A 25681-nucleotide genomic window follows, 5' to 3' on the forward strand; every position below is an offset into this window, starting at 1 on the left:
CTTCCAGTTCTAATATTTCTGAGCCTGAGTTACCTTTTCTATGCTAATCATCTATAATCTATTCACACGTTGCCAAACCTCTCTTATCTGTAAGTCCTGGTTGATGGTGCTTAGCACACAGATTCAGAAGCACAAAAGTTTAAAGGAATTTCTTACCCCTTATCTGCTTCGATGACAAGCCCCTTGGCTTTATAGCTTTGGCTACTTGACATGGAGTGCTTGACATGGGAACTGAACACTTCCCTTCGTTTTCAGTTTTGGTAACGTTTTGAGGAGTCCTGAAAGGATTCAAGGATAAAAGGTGTGAGGATGATGAACCAATATATAATGTTACCATCACATTTCTAAGTATTTGAATATTTGCTTCTGGTATTTCTGTTGCATTGTTGGGGAGTGTGAGGAAGTGGTTTCTGGAATTTATCATGCCCCAACCCACTGATCCTGTGTTATCAAAATGCAAAATCAGAAAACTATCTTCCACGAGGTTTTAAAACAAAATCAATAGCAAAAATACCTGGCATGGGCTATTTTCTACTGCATGCTATAGCAGGGACCAAAAATATTTCGTCAGTCTATTTGTTTCGTAGGTTTGAAGGATAATTGTTCTTTCCCCTCCCCGCTCAGATATTATTTCCTTAAGGGCAAACCAAACTCTTTTTTCCTCTACGTTTTAAAACTTCTAATACTTGTATTATTTTGTGTTATTTGTATTAGCAGAGCATTCCTGGGAAAGTTTCCATGACACTATATGATGATATCTTTATAGCTATTTCAGTTGACTATATCTCCTTTTTACACACACACACACGTACACACAGGCACACACAGTGCAGAAAAGGCAGCTTGGTATAGTGTTGCCAAACTATGTGTGTGGACTGACTGGCAAGGTGGCCCCCCTAAGGATCCTGTTTCTTCCTCTGTAGCTCGCCCAGAAAATCAGCAGCAGTGATTTTCCAAGTATCTTTTATAGAACTGCTTCAGCAGACATTATTGGAGGCAATGGGAAAAACCCAGTGGGTGGAATCGTACACTTCCCTGTTTGTACTTGAACCAGAGCAGCTCTGTTTTTATCTGTTTTAAATAATGGGGTTCCGCGTATGATTTTATTTTCCCCATAGGGTTCTGCTGCTTAATAAAGGTATGCCAAATGTCCCTTTTACTGTCAAATAATTAATCTTATTATGGTTATTTTTATGGCTCTTATTTTATCGATGGATAGTTACTGTATGTATTTTCTATGTTATATAGCTATTCTCATACAAATTGACTTTTTAATTTTAAGGGACTACTTTAAGAGTACATTATCAATATTTATTTTATGAAGATTAGAATTCAGTAGAAATAATTCCATATTGTGTGTGTGTGTGTGCGCTTATTTGTGTGTGTATATGTTTTGCTTCTGAATGGAGCAGTGAACAAAGGGACTGCTTGTGTGTACTCAAGCACGGACCACTTTAACCATGGCCCTGTCCTTCCTTACATCTGAGTTGGCTTAAACTCTGAGTGGGCCTAACTCTGGTGGGTTTGGGTCTGGTGGCGAGTGGGTAGCAAAGATAGTGGCAGGCAAGCTGTGAAATGTCATTATAGACTCATGCGATGTTCAAGCTTAAAAAAAAAAAAAAAAGTGGACCTGGCAGGTTCATACCCTTCATTTTATAGAAGTGCAAGTTGGGTTTCAGAAAGGAAAAGTGACTCCCTGATGGTGTCACAAGTAGACCTGGCCTCTTGCTGTCATCCCTGTGAATGAGTGGGTCTTGTGCTGGCTGCTTCAGTAAGGCTGACTGTGAAGCAGAGGCCACTTGGTACCTTCCATATAAAGGAGTTTATCTTAAGGATCCATGTGGATGAGATCTGCCACCAGAAGGCTCAAGGATGGGACCATTATCGCTCTCGTTTTTATTCCCCTTTTTCTTCTTCCTTTCCTTTCTTCACTCTCTGATCCTCTTCTTCTCTATTATTTGCATTCCCATTAATCTCCTCTCTCCAATAATTGCATCTTACCTTCTTACATGCTCTGATTATTAGCCATGAACATGATCCTCTTTGTTTTATCATGACCACAGTTCATCCTCATGGCAGTTTTGTCACATGTTGCTTAGTTCATATTTATAAGAGAAGGAGGTTTATTGCCTAGCTCATCTTTTTGTCACAGACCAAAGGTTAGATTCACCAGGCTGTTTGTAGATGGGCTGTCCAGCCTTGCTTTTGTGGGTCACAGTGCTGTGAAGTGGAGTCCCATGGTCCAAAGCATGGCTCTTTTGGCAACAAGGTCTGGGGGCAAGACTGTTTCCTTTAAAGAGATGTGGGTTGACCAAACATTATCAACTTTGGGTGAGTGTTCTAGGCCTGAAAAGGATGGGATGATAGGGAATAGGAAGGAAAAAACTGAGGCCTGTGTCAAGCCTAGTGCTGAAGTTTTATCTTGATGTTTTTTGCTCCAAGTATGCTAGAACCATGAAAACCTCTCTTTGTTTCCTGTTGACACCTTACTTTCTGTTTATTCATTGCCATACTCTCAGTTGCCAAACTATTGTTCTACTTTGAATTGTGAAGATGTTGTCTCTATTTTGAAGGCTACAGTGTTTGCACCAAAGATGGCTTTTTATGACACCTTTCCTTGAACGGTCCTTAACCTGTGGGGTAGATGGCTCTTCTTACATAATAATGAGACTCCAGTTTTAGCCTAGCTTTGCACATTAGAAAAGTTGAATTGTATTTCTATCAGCCATTGGATAATAAGCTTCTTAGGGAAGGTTTGTTTGTTTGTTTAAATCTCTGCCTCCTCTGTGTGGCTTTACAGAGTCTTAAAGAACATAAGTGTATTTGATATCACTAGGCAGATGTGAAAGTCATATTATCCAGTAGACTGTAGCTTCTTGAGGTTGGGGATCATGCCTTCCTTAGACTGCTTGCTACGTAGTGCAAAGATTTCATGGAGCAGCCTGGGAGAAGAGCCATTCACGTGAACCAGCTATGAGTTACCCTGTGAACTCTGCTATCAGAGAGAATTAGACAAAGAAGAGTCAATTACCATATAAGCTGGGCTATTATCAGTGATGCCTTCCTGGAGGAGTATATACGATGAGATAGATGGGTTTTTGGAAAGGTAAGCCCTTCAACTCAATGAGTGGGAAGAAGAATGCACATGAACTAAACCATTTTCTTTCTCTTTTCAACGTTTTCCTCCAAATTCAATAAAGTGACATTTCTGTTAGATAAAATCGGCCATATTTTCTGGAGTTCTTACTGCTGCCTGCTGCCTGTCCCAACCCAGCATTACCGGAATCAGTGTGATGAGGATGCTCACACTATTATTACATAGCATGCGGGGTTATATTAAGAAGCAGTGCTACTGTTTCCATTTTATTTTGATCCAGGTTTCTCTTACTCATTATTTGGATTGCCTATTGACATTTTCATGGCATCCATAACCATTTAAAATATACACTGTTTACCCTATCAAATGTTCATTATGTTAGAAATGTACTTAGAGCAGTGCTTCTCAAAGTGTGGTCCTCAGATCAGCACCATTAGCTTCACTCGGGAACTTGTTAGAAATGTAAGTTCTTGGGCCTCACCCAAGATTTACAGAATCAGAGACTCTGGAGTGGGATCCAGTAATCTGTGTTTTAACAAGCTCTCCAGGTGGTTCTATACAGGCTAAAGTTTGAGAACTGCTGATGCAGACTTATATGCTTCACAGTTAATTCCTAGCACCATCATGCGTTAAGAAGCATAGGTGCCCCATCTAATTGAAGCCCCCAGCAGCTGATTTTTACTTTGAATCAAAATGCTTTTAAAAGTTACATACTGGGGCTTCCCTGGTGGCGCAGTGGTTGAGAGTCCGCCTGCCGATGCAGGGGACACGGGTTCGTGCCCCGGTCCGGGAAGATCCTACATGCCGCGGAGCGGCTGGGCCCGTGGGCCATGGCCGCTGAGCCTGCACGTCCGGAGCCTGTGCTCCGCAGCGGGAGAGGCCACAACAGTGAGAGGCCCGCGTACTGCAAAAAAAAAAAAAAAAAAAGGTTACCTACTCAGTTGACTGACCATGTCAGCCAAAGCATTTATTTTGAGACTGTGATCAAGGTAATGACTGAGTAGCTGTTGTTTATTGAATACTTAAGATGTGAACGGTACTTGACATGTATGAACTCATTTAATCTTTACAACTGCATGACAAACTGAGACCCAGAGACCTTAGGTAAATTGCTTAAGGTCACAAAACTGATAAATGGCAGATACAGGTTTCAGACCCCTCCAGTCTGACTCCAGAGCCTTCAGCGCTACTTTTTTTTGGGGGAGGGGGCTGCGTTGGGTCTTTGTTGCTGCACGTGGGCTTTCTCTAGTTGCGGCGACCGGGGGGCTACTCTTCGTTGCGGTACACGGGCTTCTCATTGCGGTGGCTTCTCTTGCTGCAGAGTACGGGCTCTAGGCGCGCAGGCTTCAGTAGCTGTAGTTCGCGGGCTCTAGAGCGCAGGCTCAGTAGTTGTGGCGCACGGGCTTAGTTGCTCTGTGGCATGTGGGATCTTCCTGGACCAGGGGTCGAACCCGTGTCTCCTGCATTGACAGGCGGATTATTAACCACTGCGCCACCAGGCAAGTCCCACCACTACTTACTTCTTGTTAAGGATGCTTTGGGAGTAGAATTCAATTAAAATGATCACAAAGAAATTCATTGATTATATTCTCAGCTTCATCAAAGAAAGAAAGATGATGGATAAATGATAGATACTTAGTTTTGTTGCTTAGAGATAATACAGCTTTTTTGTATCCTTTTTGTTTTCACCAACCAGTATCTTTTTAACATTAATTTAGAAATAAGGGAATAATGAACTTTATTAACCTTAAAGGAATACAAAAATGAAGTGAAATTCACACTGTATTACTAATACTGAAATAATACCATTGAAAAGAAAATCAAAATTGTATGTAAAAGGAATATACTATTTTGTGCCACTTGCCTCCTAGGGTTCCCTAAGATGAGATAGTTTTATATTGCTCAGCTCTCAGGGAGAGCTGCTTTTTTCTCTAATGGACCACAAAGGGAAGTCCAGGCATAGGTAGGGGGGTTGGGAGTCCCTTAGTGTTACACATAGGGTCTGCCCCGAGGAGTTTCGTGAACTTTCTGAAATGCAATGTAAATATCACAGATTTAGTACCTCCAACATCAAGTGGTCTCTCTGATGATTTTGAGCAGTCACATGCAGATCTTGGCTCTTCAAATCCCCCTTCTGTGATGTGTCAGTGTGATCGCTTGGCCACCTCAAAGATTCTGGATGTTATTGAGGATTAGGTCAGTTCTTGCATGTTTGGAGTGTGCCACTGTGGATTGGCTCTAATTCTAGGATGTTAACCTCCTAGGGCAGAGAGTGGTTCTTAATTAACTAGACCATTCCCCAATCCTTTGTTTTTCTTAACAGCGTGAAGGATAACTCTCTCTTTTACAATGCTGATTTGATCATTAGGTTCCTGATGTTTTCTCAGAGCAGAGGACTTGGCAGTTAGTTCTGCTCCCTACCTCAAAAAGGAAATGACTACTTAACAAATAAATTGTTATTATGCTAAGCAGGATCCATTTATTTCCATTTGCTAATAATGGATACTCTCACCATTTTGCAACCACCAGTGCAATAATCCATGCAGGCAAGGATCATCTATGGATACTAAAATCATTGGGTGAAAGGTTTGTGATGAGCAGAATATTAGCAGAGTCTCAAAGTGTCACCTCACACATCATGTATTGATTTAAAAGGGAAGAAGACACTTTTACGGTGAAGAAATCTGGTGGACACTACCTTAACCAAGTCATCAAACTTGTCATCACTAAATGGCCAAATAATATTATGAGCTTCCTGATGTGATGCAGTGGAAAGAGCACAGCATCATGCATGGACTCTTCCTGACAAACTTGTGTAATCTGAATCTCCTCATCAGACAAAGCCATATTGTTCAACTTTTTATAAGACACCTGGCCTGAATTCTTTACACAAAGTCAGTTTCATGAAAGGCGAAAATAGGCTGGGGCCTGTTCTAAATTAAAAGAGACTAAAAAGACATGTCACCTCAATGTATGCTCTTTGATTGGATTCTGGATGGAACTTAACAACAATCAATAAAAGGACATTACTGGGACTTCTGGTGAAATGTGAACATGCAAGCATCAGATTACTGCACCCATATTACATTTCTTGGGTGTGACAATGGTATTGAAAAGTTAGTTCTTAGGATATGTAAGCTGAAGTACATGGAGAGGAAGTTTCTGCAACTTCTTTCAAATAGTTAAACTACAATAACAAGCAAGCAAATATATTTTTGTTATTAGAAGGGGAGGCAAAATGTTGGCCATTGATAAATCTGGGTGAAGGGGGTGTGGATGGAGTTCATTTTGCTACTCGTTCAACTTTTCTATGAGTTAATTTTTTACATAAGATATTTGGATGTAAAGAGTGAGTAAATAAATAAATATAAATAATGCCCTTTCATGACTCACTGCTGGCACTCCTTATCTATCACCTGTAGTTAGTGGACTAGCAGTATAACCCAAATGGCCTCACATGCTATGAATTCTGGTTCTGGGCCCTATTTTAAAGTATATTTCTGTGTACTTACAGTGGGAGAGTCATCACCCTGTAATTCTAGTAGTGGCACTAAGAATTATGATTTTCCACATTATAATAAGCCCTGATTGTGATTTGGTGAGCTTTTATCATATACATATTTATTGAATGAATGAAATTAAGTGTCTTATAGGAAATAATATTCCATGAATGGCTTATTCATGTGAGTTTTATAGCTGTTAATAAGGGGACACAGTCACTGGACACCCTTTGTGCCCTCCTTCTCACCCTGTCATTCCACCTTCAGACGCCAGCCATAGCCATGGCAACCACCACTGCATAGGTATGACCTAGCAGTACCTGAGGCAGCACAGCCTCAGCTGTAAAACCTTTCTCTCACTCTCTGTCCTGGGACTTTTCTGCTACCTCTGTACTTCTTGGGACAAGCATGAGGGAGTGAATATCCCTGTAGGTGATTCTAAACCAGTAGAGAACTAGAGCCAGAGGATGAACATTCTCTTCTCTCATTCCCTACATGGGAAAATCTGAGGCACTTTTCACGGAGATCCTTGGAGGGCTCCCAGGAAAATGGAGCCCTAGTTATCCGTATTGGTGACCAGCTCAATTCAGCACCTTTGAATTGGCTTTCCCTCCTCTCCTGCTTAACTTGCCTGGTCCTTCAGTACTGTTTTTGGGGACTGATTCCCAAAATCCATGACCTGCACACAAGCCTTTGTCTCAGGCTTTGTTTTCGGCAGATCCTGGACTAAGACAATGGAATCTCTCTACTTATCGTTGAAGAGCATAAGAATCATTATTATTATAGTGACCACTTTATAGGAGGCCCTTTGGTATCTGGAAAAAGCATTAGGCCAAGAGTCAGGAGACTCTTCCTTATTGTTACTTGGCCTCGGGCAGGTCATTCAACTGTCAGGTGACTGGTAAGGCTGCAGTGACAGGGAGTTAAGGAGAAGACATGTAGGTAAGTGTGTAGGATTCCATTAGCTGGTTATAGGACTATGTCCTCCAGTGTGTAGTTTAAAGTGTTGAGAGTAGCAAGGTAGTTCCCAGATCTAAAGGTGCTGTGGTAGTAGATGAAGCACCAAGAGAAGGGCTGGTGGTGAGACTTGTGCAGGACTTCAGTTGTTTGAACTGAGACATTAAGTAGAGAATCAGTGGTGAGAAAGAAGCCTATCCTAGTCCATAATGGGGATTGAAATTTAGGAACAAAGTTCTTATCAGAAAGCCAGGTAGGGCAGCAAGGGGGGTCTTGGGTGAAAAATCTCACAGCATTAGGCTGGAACTTGGCATCAACCTAATACGAGAAACTGAAAATGAGGAGTCGTCCCAACTCAGAGGTCTTACATGCACAGTCTGGTTGGACACTATAATTACTTGTTTCATTGCATGGCTCAGGGTAATTCTGTGACTTCTGAGGCTCCATGGTATCCCTTTACTCAGGGCCTGGGCAGTTGCTGTGCTGTCTGCTACAGTGAAGTACAGATGTTGAAGACCTGATTAAATCCTGTCTCTTTACTGATACCCCAAGGGAATACTTAATGAATTGTGCTCCCTTTAAGAAGAAGAATTAACAATAGCTATATTATTCATATTAATTTATAGTTACTGGTTGCTATAATTAATGCAGTTTATGAAAATCATAATAATTATAGTGCTTTACAATTTAAAGAGTGTTTTTCCCATCTATTTTCTTATCTGAGTCTTGTAATGTCCCTCTGGCTTCAGTAGGGCAGGTGATGTTCTCCTAGTTTTAGAGATGAGGAAACTATGGCCCAAGGAAGAATTTAACTAGACTCCAGTCCACCACCCTTACCAATATTTTGTGCTGTCTGTGAGTATATGGGAATATAGTGATCAAATTCATGTTAATAATCACGTTTTATAACTGCATATAAGAGAATCAGGTTCACACAATTCTCAGTTGCCTTCCATAATGCAACTGAGATCCTATTTTCCTTGTACCAGAATCCATTGCCAGAATGTTCACTTGAATTTTAAATTGTTGAGGATCTTTTTTTCTTAATAATACCACAGTATTTCATAGTTATTAATACTCAGTGAAGTAAAGATGAGATCACCTCTAATAGAGGGATTAGCTCTTTGAAAACATCTGGTCCCAGGGCAGAGACCCACTAGTCTTAGAGGGTTTGGTCAAATGGAAATTCAGACTCTGAGAAGACACAACCAACCTGTCATTTCACTGTTTTCCCATTTCTGGCTGTAGCAAGAGGGCTGAGGAGAGCCTCTCAATTTTCACAAGGATGACCTTCAAATCTGGGCCGTACAGCGTGAAATACACAGACACACACAAGTGTGTACACACAGGCACACTGAGCCTTTTTGCTTCCCTTGTATCCACTGATCCTGCTGTACTTTTAGCTGATTTTACCCAAAAGATGTTTATATGGAAAAGGTTATGGGCTGGACCTATGGCAGAGTCTGCCATTACTTATTCATTTGTTTACTCAAATTATTCATTGAACACGTTCATGGATTAGGCCCTGAGCAAGATTCTGGGGAAATAATGAGGAGGGAAACAGACAAATTCCTTGCCCTCATGAAGCTTACATTCTCCTGGGGAGTCTGATAATAGACAGACAAATATACATAAAATATAATGTTAGAAGGTGATAGATATTACAAGAAAAATAAGCAAAACAGGGTGAGGGGATAGAGTGCCATAGAGGGGTCATACAGATGCATCCAGAAAGAGAAAATGATGAGAAGGTTGTTTTAGATAATGTGATTAAATGTACCCATAGTTAAAGAGGGCTCACAAGAACAGATGCCACTGCCTACGGGGCAGGCAGCAGTCTTCGGGTTTGGCTCCAAGGGACTGGGCTATAGCTTCATACATCTTGATGTTATCATCGTGCCTGGGATAGATAAGGTCCAGAGGGATTAACTCATGCTGGCCAAATTCACAAGAGACTGACCAATATGCTAGGTCCCAATAGAGATGTTTTATGCAGAGAATTAAATAGGTATAAGAACTCAGGGAAGGTTTTGGGAACAAGCTTCTAAGGGAAAAGAAACTAGTGGTCTTAATTGGAAATACCATTATGCTATCATTGTCTGATGCATCATATTCATTAAAAAGATAAATTTACCTAGAGAATTGTAAGATTTTAATGCTAGCTTGTCAGGGTACCCTAGTTTTTGTTGTCACTGAGGAAACTCTGGTTTCTTGGTTTTTTTCTAAACTCTTCCAGACACTATACTGATATTTAACTTCCTTAGACAAGTGCAATAGAGTTAATTCAATTACACTAACTTCCCATTATTTCATTCCTACTGGGCCTTACTGCAGATTCACTTTGATTTCTTGATGGAGTCTTCAGACACAGTCTCATCACATGTCCATGATCCTTATTACATTGTCACCTTAAAAAATTATTTTAACTCACCCTGCTTCCAAATTCTAGGGCGACCTTTATGGTTCCTTTGTATTTCACTCTCTATTTCCTTGCCTTAAGCTCTAGGCAAACTGTTTGCTTGTTTTTCCTAAGCTTGCTCCCACTTCCTGGGGATGCCCTTGTGGCGGTGTTATTGCCCTCTGTTCGCTCCACATGAATTCTCAATGCCGGTAGCAGTCGGTGCTTGTGCTAACATGGGACACTGACATATGAAATCCACAGATCCCCCGGTTCATAATCAGTGGTCACTGCCACATGCTTCCTCTGCAGCCCCTTGGCCAGGACTCTGAGCAGTCTTATTCTAGTTGACTTTTTAGGGGCATCGCTTGGGGCTTGCCATCTCTCTCTGACACAGACACACCTAGTCTACTGATCTCACACTGATTCCATTCCTCTTCCTGGACTGTAAGTCTCTCCTTGCCTTTTCCTGCTCCAACTAAAATGTCATCATTCTATACAGTGGTTTCTGAACGCGGAATTTGCATTATGTCCCTAGTTGGATCTGCTCCTTGAGTGCAGGGATGGAGACATTTACTTCCTTTAACTTGGATATTCATCAAAGGAAATATCCTCTAAATAAGAGTATGACTTTAGGAAAATCACCTCATATATTTCAGTTTTATTACCTGTCAAAGAGGGATAATTCTCCAGCCTACCTCACTGAGATTTTATAAAAGCTAAAAGAAATGAGGTGCAGAAAAACTTGGACAAAGTCACAGTATAACTTGAGAAATTTGAACTCAGATTGATATGGATGGAAACTGGAAATTTCCCTTTTTAACATGACTGTGTTGCTTCTCACAGGGAAATCCTGGAGGCAAGACCCTTGAGGAGAGACGCTCGAGCCTGGACGCTGAGATCGACTCATTGACCAGCATCTTGGCTGACCTGGAGTGCAGCTCCCCCTACAAGCCTCGGCCTCCACAGGTAAGAGCTATCTGCAAATAGGCACCACAGATAACCTGCAATTATCTGAAAGAACAAGCTACTTCTTTTATCCCTTCCATTCTTTTTGGATTTTCTCAGAGTCAACAGTCTAAGTTGTCTTTTTATTTAATATCAACATGTGTTAGGTAACAGACATTTCTTTCATTGATTTGATTAGTATTTTCTTTAAAATAACCCAACAGTGTTAAACACAAATGTTCTAAAATTAAATCTCTTATTCCATTGCCCTGCTCTTTTTCTGGCTTTGTCTAGGTGGATATTTTGTTATATGTTGGTATAATCTTCAGAAATATGGCTTAGCATGGCTATGTAAAAGTTAGGGTGAGGGCTACATCTTTTCTAAGAAATTCCTTATGTTGGATATTGAGGCGGCTTGCTTTTTTGCTTGTTGGAAGTAATGCTATGTGGGGCATTTTCGTGTCTATTTTCTTTGGAGCTATTTCCCTAACTCAGATTTTTTTTGGAGCGGGATTTCTACATTGGGGATTACGAGTGCTTTCTTTACTTTTCTTTCCACTGGTGGTACATAGCTTATACTGGCACCAGCAGTTTGAATATATGAGTTTCTCCCCAATCTTACCAGAATTTGGTGACAGCAATTAATCTATTTTTTTTTTTTTAATGCAAATGGTGCCTTGTTACCAGTTCTTCGTTGTGGCCTTTGGCTTCCTTTGGAGCATGGCTATTCTTCTGCAGCTTCATTTTTTTTTTTTTTTTACATCTTTATTGGAGTATAATTGCTTAACAATGGTGTGTTAGTTTCTGCTTTATAACAAAGTGAATCATTTATACATATACATATGTTCCCATATCCCCTCCCTCTTGTGTCTCCCTCCCACCCTCCCTATCCCACCCCTCCAGGTGGTCACAAAGCACCGAGCTGATCTCCCTGTGCTATGCGGCTGCTTCCCACTAGCTATCTACCTTACGTTTGGTAGTGTATATATGTCCATGCCTCTCTTCCGCTTTGTCCCAGCTTACCTTTCCCCCTCCCCGTATCCTCATGCACCTTCATTTATTATCTGCATTTTGGAAGCCGACCTTGCACTGCTTGTGGTCATTCCCTGCCTCCCTCCAGTCTTGAGAAAGTAACGGCAAATCAATTTCAGGGCTTGTGAGTCCTCAGAAGACAGCCAGCAGGACTCTGCATGCAGATCTTGGACTGGCACTGTTGTCACTGGGTTGTTTAACTCTCGTGTGATGTTTGCTTGACCTACAGCACTCCAGTTCTTCAACAGCAGCCTCTATATTCACAATGGTTCATTTCACAGATTAAAAGCCAGTCCTGCTTCTCTGCTGTCAGTCATTTCAACACAGAACTTTGTAAGGTGCTCTCCTCTTTAGACATGTTCCCATTGCCTTTTCTAGACATACAATGGGACTGTCAGCTATGTAGGGACACAAGGCAAAACACACTAGAGCTTAGCTCTTCCTTAGCTCTCGTTACCCTTGGCTCCACTAGACCTGTGAGTGGTGAAAATGCACTTTATTTCTGTAAACACGTGCTGAGCTGCAGGTAGGTATCATGGGCTGTGGTCTTTGGGGGAACTGTTAGGAGGTTGAAAGGGAGAAAAATAGGACCAAGTTGTAATCTTCCAGGAGGCTATAGTATCCTAAGTTCAACAATGGCAGATATATAGAAGCACAAGGAAAAGAGCGAGATATTCTTTTCATGGTGGCAACATCTGAGAAGTTTCATCTGAAGATTTGCACGTTCAGCTAAGGGATGGGTGGAACGGTGATGTTGGAAGAAAGAGGGGAGAGAGAGCAGCCTGAGTCACGGGGCAGGAAGGTCCAGGCTGCATTCAGAGAACTGCAAGCAGCGTGGTGGCTGCAGACGAGGCCATCGAAAGCTTCAAGTGGACTACAGGCCTGGAGGTTTCCTGCTAACAGCCTGTGGACTTGTTTGAATGCCAGATTAAGATTTTGGTCTGTCTTTTATAAATAATGGGTGATAGTTGAAGGTTTTCAAGCAGGGGAAAGCTATAATTCATCCTGAAAAAGGAACATAGGAAATAAAACAAACTCTGGAAAGATGCAAGAGGATGGACCCAGGTCTCAGAAATGTTTTCCAGCAAACTGTAGTTTGATGTTAAGCATGTTTCCAATTCCACCCAAGCATATACCTCAAGCCCACTTTCTCGGAACAGCAAGGCCACTGACTTTGCCCCTGGACTCATCCATTTTGTGAGTAAATACTTCTATGCCCTCTCCCCCTTTTTAAATAGGAGTTTTGTTTGCTCTTTTTTTCCCCCTCCTAAATTCTCACACCCTGATATACACTGGGGAGATTCTGCATAGAGGTTTTTGCTTAATATAGCCTTCATCCTTTAAGACTGTGTCTACACATGCCTCCCATAAACCACTGCATTTTTTTTTTCTTGCGGTACGCGGGCCTCTCACTGTTGTGGCCTCTCCCGTTGCGGAGCACTGGCTCCGGATGCGCAGGCTCAGCGGCCATGGCTTATGGGCCCAGCCACTCTGCAGCATGAGGGATCTTCCTGGACCGGGGCACAAACCCACATCCCCCGCATCTGCAGGCAGACTCCCAATCACTGCGCCACCAGGGAAGCCCAACCACTGCATTTTAATGGGTTTATTCAGTAGCCACATTTTTGTTTGAGCAATCTCACTGTGCACACAAATTCATAATCACTGATATTTGGACAGTGCTTTACTGATTGTAAAATAAAGCACTTTCACATCTGTTCACACTTCAGTGAAATACATATATCTCAACTCTGAGATATAGATGGTGTGCTTATTTTATGGATGAGGAAACTAAGTTAGGACATATGAGTACAATGTGAGCACAGCTGGACCTTGAATTTAGACCTGTGTTTGACTTTTAAGTTCTAGAACCAGATTGAGAATATCCCTCTGAATGTTTTTCTTTTTATGAGAAAGCCATACTCAAGGGACACTGATCAGTCACATGAGTAACAGTGTCCCTTGAGTATGGCTTTCTCATAAAAAGAAGAATATTCAAAGGGTAAAAAAAAATTGGGGCAGAGGGGCAATATAGGAGTGGGGGAGTGAAAGGTACAAACTATTGGGCATAAGATAGGCTCAAGGATATATTGTACAACACAGGGAATATAGCTAATATTTTGTAATAACTAAATGGAAAATTACCTTTAAAAATTGTATAAAAATTAAAAAAAATAATAGTGATAACTCTTAAGTAGAACAGGTTGAGAATTCCACTTTTCAGCTGCCTGTTCCATTCAGAAATTAAAGAGTGATCCATTCTAACTTCTTTATTATTCTAATTTAGGAAAGCAAGAGTTAATTGGGAGAAGCAGCTCATTCTTCTGAATTATGTTTACTCTGGTGGAACTAAATTAGATGTGTTAGTATTTATTGGTTAACATAATGATATGCTGTGAGAACAATAATCACACACTTAAAATATTAAAAGTATGTGCTAAGAGAAGATGATGTCTGCAGTAGTCTGTGTTGTGTTGTAATCAAAAGGTACTTGAAAAGTCCTAGAAATGTAGACTGTTACTGCCCAATTTTGATGTTTCCATTTTTGATCCAAAGCAAACTGCAAAACCTGTTGAATCACCTGACTACTTAAAGTAGGCTAGCAGGTCTGTGATTTCTCAATATTCAAGCATGTGTTGTGTGCTTTCCCCGAACCCACCTCTGAATCACCTTTGCAAGGCTGCTTTGACTCATGGATTGAGCAGAAAATGATCATATAGGTGGAATGTTTGTAGAGTAAGTGGTCCAAAGTTGTTCTATTCACATAACAACTTTGAAAAATATCTGAGCTCTTGAAAATATATTTTTATGGGGCATTTTCTCCCTTTTTCGAAAGGGGCAATTTCCACTCTCAGATTTCCCAACTTTATTTCTGTTCACTTATTTTTCCATATTTTTATTTGGGAAATATGGCTTCATTCCACCTTTTCATTCATTCAGCTAACATTTACTGAGATCCCATTGTGGATTAGGCATTGGAAATATAGAGGTTAGTGTGTCAGCATGTTCTTGCTCTAGAGTAATCCGCAGTCTTACAGAAGAGACAAATGCATAAACAATTCAGAGGGACACAAAAGAAGGGCTTTGTTGGATGTACTACTTTAAGTTATTGTGTGACTCACCAGATGTTGAAATTGTTGGGAAATCAAAGATAGGAATATCAACATTATATATATATTTTTTTGAGGTACGCGGGCCTCTCACTGTTGTGGCCTCTCCCATTGCGGAGCACAGGCTCCGGACGCGCAGGCTCAGTGACCATGGCTCATGGGCCCAGCCGCTCCGCGGCATGTGGGATCTTCCCGGACCGGAGCACGAACCCGTGTCCCCTGCATCGGCAGGCAGACTCTCAACCACTGCGCCACCAGGGAAGTTCATCAACATTATATTTTATACTTTTCTAGGGAAGTGTCAGGGAGGACTGCACAGAGCAGGTAGAATTTGAGTTCCCTTGGCTGCATATGTCATGGGAAAGGCATGGGATTCAAATGAGAGAATAACAGGAATGAGAAAGTCAAGCAATGTTGAAAGTGAATGCCTTGTTGGAAGAATAAGGTAGTTCAATTATGATATAGGGTATGTGGAATACAAAATGAATGGCAGATGAAATCACAGGCATTAATTTAATACCTAAGTAGCCTTGATGCCCAAGGACTCTCTCAGTAAAAGGAGAAATTTGGGGGGGAGGGGCGGGTAGCAGCAGTGTTTCTGGCTACAGTGGGTTTGGGGGTAACACCTTTAGCAAGTTTTACAGAAGATATAAATTATACATCTGTGCCAGCCACTGCCCAGAGTAATGCAATTAACCTACCTTAGTGTTTAGCAGTAAAATTTCTGATCATTTAAAAATGTGTGTATTAGGGAGTGGTTTTAGAAAAACAGGTGTGAGAAGCTTGGAAGTGGTTGTGGGATGAATTGCAGACTCAGTATGATATGAGAGTATCACAGCTTAGAGGTCATGTAGCCAAACTCTTACTTTACAGAAGGAAAGTTTTTGTCTAGGGAAGGAAAGAGCATTGCTCAGTGAGGCTCAGCTAGAGATAGGATGAATGATTTTTTTCTGTTTTGCTTGAACCATGAGGTAATGGTTCCCTGTGGATGCTAAGAGGAACCAAGGGACACCTTGGTTCCCTTTAGCATTTCAATTAGTTTATTCCAAAATATCTTTCTTTTGTGGTACTTTCCCTAAAATATGGCTTGGAAACATAAAGGAGTAGACAGATCAAAAACATAAAGGTAAACAGAAAATTTATGATAGTATAGTGTCTTTGAATTAGTATGTGTCTCGATCCCACCCATCTGGCTTTCTGCTGTTAATAAAAGTACAGCTTAGACTCTTGGGAAGAGCCACACGGGGTCACATTGAAATTCTCTTGATTTCTTAGAAGACAAAGGATAAATCTATGGACTTACGATTTTCTTTCCCTTCTCTTGACAAAACCAGGCCTGGAGTGCTGGCCTTCTAATTCCTACTACAAAGCTGCCTTTTCTTCCCTGAAGTGAGTTTAGTAGGGTTGGAGCTGGCACCTAGGTGACTTGGAAGAACTTTCAGACATTGTATATTAATTGTAACTGGAGATTTAGTATTTTTGAATCAAATTTCTTTGCAATTGAAATTTCACTATCCTCATTTAGACTAGTATGAAAAAAATTGGAGAGATTCCAGGGATAAGAATAAGGTTGGACCTAGTTTGATAGTCTAGGCTCCCAAGTTTGCCAATAAGAAGAGCACTATCTTCTCAATTCCTTGTGATCACCTCTCTATAAGAGCTCCAACTGTGTGAATTCTCCACATCACCAGTCTTAGCTTCCTTTTCTATATTTCTAAAATGGGCATGGTAGCTACAGTTTTTCCCCTTTTGCAGAGATACCATATTGTTCTAGAGTTACAAGAAATAAGATGTTGGCTTTGAGCAACAGTCCACTCAATCCTTCCCATTTTTGTTTTGGGATTGCTAGCTTGTGTCTGGAGCTTACTTTGAAGCTTCAGGTCTTTGAAAGTTTGGGGTTTATCCTTTCTGAATGCTGGTTGCGCTATCAATGATATATTTATCTTTCTCATTTAAAGCATTTAAAAAGTATTGTAATTTCTTAGTCTATTTGGAAACTGAGTACATACATGCTGTTTGGTCACATGGACACATCTCAAATTGAAATTCCAGTGCTGCCACACTGAGTCCCTTTCATAGAGCAGTAATCTATGAGGCAACCTAAGAAATTATTTCAGTTGTGTCTGTGTTGCATGGAAGGCTTTTTATTTGGAATTCATGTGGCCTGAGGGCTTGCAGGCAGCATAATCAGGGTGGAGTCTTATGGTGCCATGGATCTTATACTCTCTTATGCTCCATGTTCTAGCCTGCAAAAGCCATGAGCAGCTGTAGGGGAGATTAATTAGGAATTAAGTTTTTAATATTCCATATTATTCGTTGCAACCCAAACGTGCAGGCCACTGGGAGATGAAGGCTGCAACATGCTGATACTGTGTGGTAAGATGTAGACTATCCCTGCACACTGGGACTTTGCTGCTGCTTTGTTTGGCTTCTTGGGAATGGAGATAGGAACTGGGTATTATACTCTTGGAAAAGAGAAGAGGTGTGGATAGTGTCATTTTCTCTTCCCATATTCAACTGGGAAAAAATGAGGTGCATACTGTGATTTGCTTAAGAAAGAAAAACAGATTTGTCTATGTGTCTGTACTGTCTGTTTACTAATAGTTTTCTCTGAGAGCTAGGGTCAAAGTTGAAATATAGTAGAAACCTCATATATGATACCAAATGGAGTCCAATAAAATAATAGAGACAAAAATACCATTTTAAAAGAACAGGGGATCTAATTCTTGGCGGTGCCCATATTTAGAAGATCTGGGTTATTTTGAATTAGTCTGTACCTGCCAGGAAGCCTCAACATTAAGTAACAATGAGGTGGAGGTGGTGGAGCCCTTAGCTGACTCAGAGTTGCATGCCGTGAGTTTGATGATGGGCAGTTGATTTTTAGATTGTATATAACTGCATCTCAATAACATGAATACCTCCTCCTCCTTTTTAAGAGGGTGATGTTTGTGTTTGTGTCTTATATGACAAGCATAATAAAGTTAACTTTAATCTTGTTTTGAGCACCATGATAATGTCACATTTTCAGAGTGGAACTTTAGGTTGAAGATCTACCTTGAATTGAACCTCTACAAAACTTTTGCCCCAAAATGCCCATTTTACTTGTCCCAATGTAAGGGTGTGCTCTGAGTATGTGGTGTAGGTTAGCTCCCAGCAGTGAAATAGGAGGAAGGTAAGCAAGGCAGCTGCTGCCGAGAGTACCCAGGAGAAGCCAGCTCTGCTGGAGCCTAGGGCAGGAACGGGGGGAGTCTTCTATGGTACCCTGGCCATGGTCCCTGGGGTAACCTTTAGCTGTGATATGTTTGCAAGACCTTGGTTCAGAGATGATTGTGTTACATTACACTTAGTCACTCCATCCAGGCATTGGTTTAAAAAGAAACTCACAAAGATGCCTGTTGAGCTTCTCCATTTTACAACAGCATCTTAGTGGAAATAATTAGCCTTATGTCCATGCAGACACACACATCACATTTGCAAAATTAAAGAGCTTTCTTGTCAGGACTGGTTTTCTTATTTCTGTCTTCCTCTCCCACTGTTTAAATATCTATTTTGGTAGTAGCCTTGGTCTCAAACCCCATGGTTCCCTTTATTCCCTTCTTCTTCTTCTTCTTCTTTTTTAATTTAAAAGCAAATAAACAACAAAATGCAAATCCGGCTGTATTTTTTACTCGAGATGATTAGATTTTACCATGGCAAATACATGGGAATATTGTGTTTTAAGAGCAAAAGCTGAATTTCAGATAAGATATTGTCACTGTTTTGTGCATTTTGACATCCATTTCCTTTATATGCCAAACTAAAGTATAATGATGATAACGATGGCCTCTCTAGACAGAAGGTTGGAGGTGGTTAATAACCAATCCTACATATCACCATTTGTCATGGTGAGTAACTGGTCTGTCCTCTCCACAAAATACCACGTTGGAGTATAATTGCTAAGTTTCCTTTCACACTGTGGAAGAATTACCAGGAAAGTTATACATCGCCTTTCAGTGAATATATCAACTACAAATATGAAAGTTTAATTTGTTATGTTTCATAGTTTGAACATACATATTTCCAGTTTACATAAAACTACAAACTGGAATTTTATTGAAATAAAAGGTACAAATTGGGCACTTACTGCTGTTGAGCCAGTAAGTATAATTTTCATCTGTAAATGCAGACAGGGCCACTTGTGAATTTTAGAATTTGCCTCTCTGTGAATTTGACCTCTCTGAGGTCCCAGGCCCTCACCCAAACATGCACCTAATCTGTGCTGTCATATTGGAGTTCAAGACCACAGAATACAAATGGATTATGTTTTGTTGTTCTAAATCACAAATTACTCAAATATAAAGTAAAAATTCTAATAATTGTACCTCACAGACTATACCTTACAGAGACAGTATAAAAGTGCATAATGCCTTAAGCTTGAACAGTAAAAATATAATTGTGTTAAATACCAGAGTATGAAGTCCTTGAGGCAAGATTATCTTTTCGTTTCCTGGCAAACAAGAGACATACAAATTCATATGTGCTGAATAAATAAGTAAATATTGTCATCAAATCCAATATTGATGTAAGGATTCACACCCTAGAAATCTGCTAGAGAACCCACTCTGGAATTGATACCGAGTTAGTATATGACATAGTTATAACTGCTTTCTGATTTTTCCATAATTAACAGGTATTTGCACCAATAAAAAATAGTACAGCTGAGGCAAATGAGTTTTATAAGGACAACTTAATGGTAGCTGCTGAATCAGCTAAAATTTCTACCTTTACCCCTGCACTGCCTTATATCACTTGAAGGCAATGCACTTGGTTGAAAAGATGATATTATCTGGGGTTATAATTCAATACTATAACTATTCTCTTATTATTGGGTTGATATAAAAATAAACATCAAGTTCTTTTCTGTATCCTCTAAGGAACTGCTGAAAAGAGAAGACCTTCATGTTACTCAGTGTTGCCTAAAACAAAGATCAACACAATCAATTCTTTGAATTCAGTGATAGGAGACAAAAAGTTACCTGACTGATGAGCTGATATATGCTTCCTTTTTTTTCAGAAAAAAAGCAAAAGTCTGCAGAATTATCATATGACTTTTGCTTGAGACTCTATGATTCATCTCCTTCCTTTACCACATTATTTCTGATACCTCCTGACACGATATTTGAAATGACCTAAGTGTATGCCAATTATAAGCTATTTCACAACTAATTAATTGCCTTAACCTAACTTGTGCTTTTTAAATGGCAATAAACTTTCTATCTATATGTCCCTGTGAACATCCTTAAAAATATGTAAACTTCAGGGTTTCCCTGGTGGCACAGTGGTTGAGAGTCCGCCTGCCGATGCAGGGGACACAGGTTCGTGCCCCGGTCCAGGAAGATCCCACATGCTGTGGAGCGGCTGGGCCCGTGAGCCAAGGACGCTGGGCCTGCGCGTCCGGAGCCTGTGCTCCACAACGGGAGAGGCTACAACAGTGAGATGCCTGCATACCGCAAAAAAAAAAAAAAAAAAAAAAAAAAAAAGTAAACTCCATACTTATTTTAAAGAGATAATTTAAGTCTAAATGGATTCTTTGCTTATATTGATGGTAAACAGTGGATCCATTAAAGTAACATATTCTGGTTGTGTAAGTAAAATAAAAGAATTAAAGTGGGCTAAAGAGATAGAATATTTATTTGTTCCTTTTAAGAAATGTGGTGTTTCAGAAAGCTTGAAGGACTAGTAGTGAGACATGTAAGCCTATTACCCAAATCATTTGTAAATTGTCTTGAACTGTTTTGAATTCCACCTTGATATTGTACTACTTATATGAAAATACTGGAAAATGTTATTTCTCAGGTACTGCTGGAGGTGTAGTAAGGAGTCTTCTTGGTTCTCTCTGCCACCCAACCTACACAGAGTGCTGTTTTATTTCCTAAATGGTCGATGTTAAATTGATCCTTACCAAGGCAGTCAAAGCCAGGGAACAGATTTTACAAATAGCATCCTGGATGACATAATATTCTATGTAATCCTAATTGTAGGGCTCCTTTTCTCATCAGCCAGCCTAGCATAGCTAAAAATTATGTTGCTTTACTTTGTTTATAGGGAAGTCTATTTGTAGATGAGACCTCACAACCAGCGCATGGAGAAAAAAAAGAGGGAGGTTCAGGGTGGTGTGCTGGCAGCTGTGTTAGAACAAGTTTCCTGGAGGACCTTCTGAAGGAAAGATGTGAATGGAGGTGCATCATTCAGCCATCACCTCTCCACCACACTGCATCATATCAATGGAAAAAAGAGAAAGAAACTATAAAATTTATGACCAAAAATGTGAGAATTCCCTGGTGGTCCAGTGGTTAGGACTCTTTGCTTCCACTGCAGGGGGCACAGGTTCGATCCCTGGTTGGGGAACTAAGATCCCACATGCTGTGAGGGGGCCAAAAATAAATAAATATCCATTCTGAAAAAAAAAAAGAAAATCTTCATGGAAACCTGCCATGCATGTGCTGCTGTCCCTGCCTCAAGTTGCTTAGTGGGCGCGTCTGCCCTTAATTTATTTAAAAAAAAAAAAAAGCAAAAACCAAGAAACAAAAATGTGAGGAAAAGACAGAAATGTAGCTTGAAAACTGGGACTAATAAAGGGTGGCTTTTTGAAAAGGGAAATGCGATTTGAGAAGGTGGCCATTGTGTATGTTTTACTAAGAGCTCTCTTATTCATTGATTGGTTTGTTCACTCATTTATTTAGTTTTTTCTTTTGTTCACTGATTATAACTGAACATAAAATGTCTGTTGAATTGTTGAGTGATGTTAAAGAAGACCCAAATAGGTGGAAAGATATTCGGGTTCTTTGCTTGGAAGATACAATATTGTTAAGGTGGCATGATCCCCAAATTGATCTGCAGATTTAATTCCTGTCAGAATTTTCCTGTTTTCTTCTTTGTAGAGGTTGGGAGGTGAAATATAAAATTCATATGGAAACTCAAGGGACCCAGAATAGCCAAAACAATTTTGAAGAAAAAAAATGCAGAGGTTTACCCCATTTCAAAACTTAATACAAAGCTACAGGAATCAAGCAGTGTGGTACTGGCATAAAGTATACATATAAGATGATGGAATGGAATTGAGAGTCCAGAAATAAACCATTACACTTATAGCAATTGATTTTTGACAGGGGTACCAAGATATTCAATGGGGAAAGAATAGTTTTTTCAACAAATAATGCTGGGACAACTGGATATCCACATGTGAAAGAATGAAGTTGGACACCTCCCTCATATCATATACAAAAATTAACTTAAGGTGGATCAAAGACATAAATATCAGGAGTAAGGCTATAAAACTCTTAGAGGAGAACATAGGAGCAATCTTCATGACCTTGGATTAGTCAGTGATACCAAAAGTACAAACGGCTAAAAAGTTTTTGATAAATTAGACTTTTTCAAAATTAAACACTTTTGTGCTTCAAATGACACCATCAAGGAAGTGAATAAACAACCCATGGACTGGGAGAATTCATTTGCAAATCATATCTGATAAGAGATTTGTATCTAGAATATATTAAGACTCTTACAACTCACTAAGAAGACAAATAATCCAATTAAAAAATGGACAAAGGATCTTAATAGGCATTTCTCCAAAGATATACAAGAAGCTAATATGCATAGGAAAAGATGCTTGACATTATTAGTCATCCAGGAAATAATCAAATCAAAACTACAATGAGATACCACTTTACCCACACTAAGATGGTTATAATACAAAAGACAGACAGTAACACATGTTGGCAATAATGTAGTGAAATTGGAATTGTCATGCGTTGCTGGTTGATTGTAAAATGGTACAGCCATTTTAGAATAAGTCTAGCAGTTCCTCAAAAGATTAGACATAGAGTTATCATTTGATCAAGCAACTGTATTCCTAATTATATATCCAAAAGGATTAAAACATATATCCACACAAAAACCTGTCAATGAATGTGCATAGCAGTGTTATTCATAATAGCCAGAAAGTGGAAACAACCTAAACATCCATCATTCGAAGAATGAATAAACAAAATGTAGTATGTCCATAAAATTGAATGTTATTTAATCATAAATTAAATACTGATACATGCTATAACATATATGAATCTTGAAAGTTATGCTGTATGAAAGAAGCCAGACACAAAAAACTTCATGTAGCATGATTCTATTTATATGAATAGGCTAATATATATATATATATATATATATATATATATATATATATATATATAGAGAGAGAGAGAGAGAGAGAGAGAGAGAGAGAGAGAGAGAGAGAGAGAGAGAGAGAGAGAGAGAAAGACTGGTGGCCACCAGTGACTGAGGAGTGGGGAGAATAGGAAGTGACTACCAGTGGGGACAGTAGTTATTTTGGGAATGATCAAAATAGTCTGGAATTAGATAGTGATATAAATATATTAAGGAACACTGTACATTTTTAAAGAGTGGATTTAGTGGTATGTAAATTATATCTCACTTAAAAGTTTAACAAATAAAGCTCTATATCGAGCAGTGTGCCTGGAGTACATAGATAAAATTGTGCATGGCCTCCGCCTTAAAGAAGCTCACAGTCTCTTTGGGAGAATACAAACTGACAATTACAGCACAGAGTATACATCCTAAGAAAGAAACACATAGAGAATGCTTCTGGAAGAGGAAGAGGTAGAATTCAGCCTGGATGTTGTGGAAGCTGTCTGTGCTTTCCATCCTTAACTTGGATAGCAATCTCTGCAGATAGGAACAGACCTCTATGCAGCTGCAGAGAGCAGAACAAAGCCTAATATTTAGAAGCCAAGAAAGGGAATCGGCAATACAGTATAAGGACAGTACCTTTCTACCAATAAGGACAGTTGAAGTTCAATGCAGGCTGCCTCAGAAAATGGCAAGTTTGCCTTCATTGGAGCTGGTTGAAATGATACTCTGGCATTTACCAAGTGAGTTATTTAAACTCTCTAAAACCTCGGTTATTAACCTGAGTTAATAATACATCTCAGAGTTTACATGAGGACCACATGAAATAATGGGTGTGTGTATAATGTGTGGATACGCTGTCTAGCACTTAATGACACTGTTATTACTCTCGCTCTCACCACCATCATCATTATCAAATGAATGTTGGCAATAATGCTGGGAAAAGAATTCAGGCAACAGATGGGAGAATTGATTTGAATGATGCTAAGATTTTGTGGTACTCTCATTCTTGGTCACAGGGTTTGGAGTTTTCTGTTCCCTGATATAAAACTTGGAAGGAAAGACAGACCTTGGTCCTATTCCAGGCCCCCAAATTGACTATTTCTGTGTCTAAGACAAACTACTCAGCCTCAATAATGGTTTTGTGCTGTTTGCTATAATAGCTAGTATAGATGTGTGATTTTTTAAGAACTGTTACTGACAAGAACTTTCAATGACCTTGGAAGATGGTCTTTACGAATATCAGCAGTACTCGGATGAACACTGAGAAGGGCTATAGGTGAAACAGTGTGAGGGTGAAGCAGAAAGACACTACTTCCTCAACCTTGCAAAAACATGTCATCTCTTAAAAACAAGTTGGACAACTTGGTTAGACCTCTGGAAACAATTATTTAAGATGTCTTACAAGCTCCAGAATTTCCATGACTGGCCAAGATATCACTACCTCTCTTTGGGTCTGTTTCAATATCTGTAAACTGGACTTGAGGAATGAGATGATCTCTCATGGTGTTTTCAGCTTTGAGTTGGTATGGCTTTTGCCCTGTATAAAAGAAAAAATATGTATAGACTGATTTTTCTTTCTGTTCTTTTATTATTTCACTATAGAAGATTTTTCAATACGACTGGTTTGAAGTTTCTGGGAGTCATTATGTGCAACCAGAGGAAAGTGTCTGCAAATTGAAGGGGCAAGTTCATGTTTTTCAAGATAATGTGAACCCAGATTCATGGTGTTCAGGATGATTTGGAACCAGCCTCATAGAATTTAAGATTATTCAAAATGCTGTATATTGTAGTGATTAAAATCATAGATTCTTGGACCAGACTGCCTTGAGTTCAAATCCCAACTCTACCATTTTCTGTGTGACCTGAGATCAGTCACTTAAGCTTTTTGTACCTCAGTTTTTTCATCTCTATAATGAAGATAGTTATAGTATCCACCTCATAGGATTGTAATGAGGAATAAATGAGTTACCATGTGTAAAGCACTTAAAACAGTGTTTGGTATATAGTTAGCACCATTTGCAGTAGCAGATCTTATTATTGGGAATTAAATGCTAATGCCTATTTTAAAATTGTCCAAGTTGCTGCTTTTATGTAAAAAAAAGATTGGTTTATAAATTTGGTCTGTAATCACTATACAACTCTGAACAGGTTATCTATCTTACATATAGCGGAAATTGTTCTTACAATATGCCAAAGAGTGTGGGTCTAGCTGTTCCTCAGCTTCTGTCCAGTTCTTTTGGTTATTTTAGTGGCTTCTAACGCATGGATTCTAAAGCCAATGCTAGAGCAAATAACCTTTCATCTGACATATGCATGAATCATCAACATCTATTTCTGTGGATTGTAGGGTAATCCCTCTGATAACCAAATAAGGTTCACTTTAAAAACAAAAATTATGATTCATAGATTATGAACTTGCCACAATTTAATAAGCCTAATATTGGACTAT

General features: G+C 39.6%; 1 protein-coding gene across 7 annotated transcripts in view; it reads left to right on the forward strand.

Moving 5' to 3' along the window:
* Positions 1 to 25681, forward strand: part of LPP (LIM domain containing preferred translocation partner in lipoma) — a 688691-nt gene that overhangs the window by 324392 nt on the left and 338618 nt on the right. For all 7 annotated transcript variants that reach the window (XM_060099284.1, XM_060099283.1, XM_060099282.1 and 4 more), the window contains one exon: positions 10799 to 10921. In XM_060099284.1, coding sequence (XP_059955267.1) covers positions 10799 to 10921 — 123 coding nt within the window. The remainder of the gene's footprint in view (positions 1 to 10798; positions 10922 to 25681) is intronic.

This window comes from Mesoplodon densirostris, chromosome 5 (assembly GCF_025265405.1).
Source record: "Mesoplodon densirostris isolate mMesDen1 chromosome 5, mMesDen1 primary haplotype, whole genome shotgun sequence".
Lineage (NCBI taxonomy): Eukaryota > Metazoa > Chordata > Mammalia > Artiodactyla > Ziphiidae > Mesoplodon > Mesoplodon densirostris.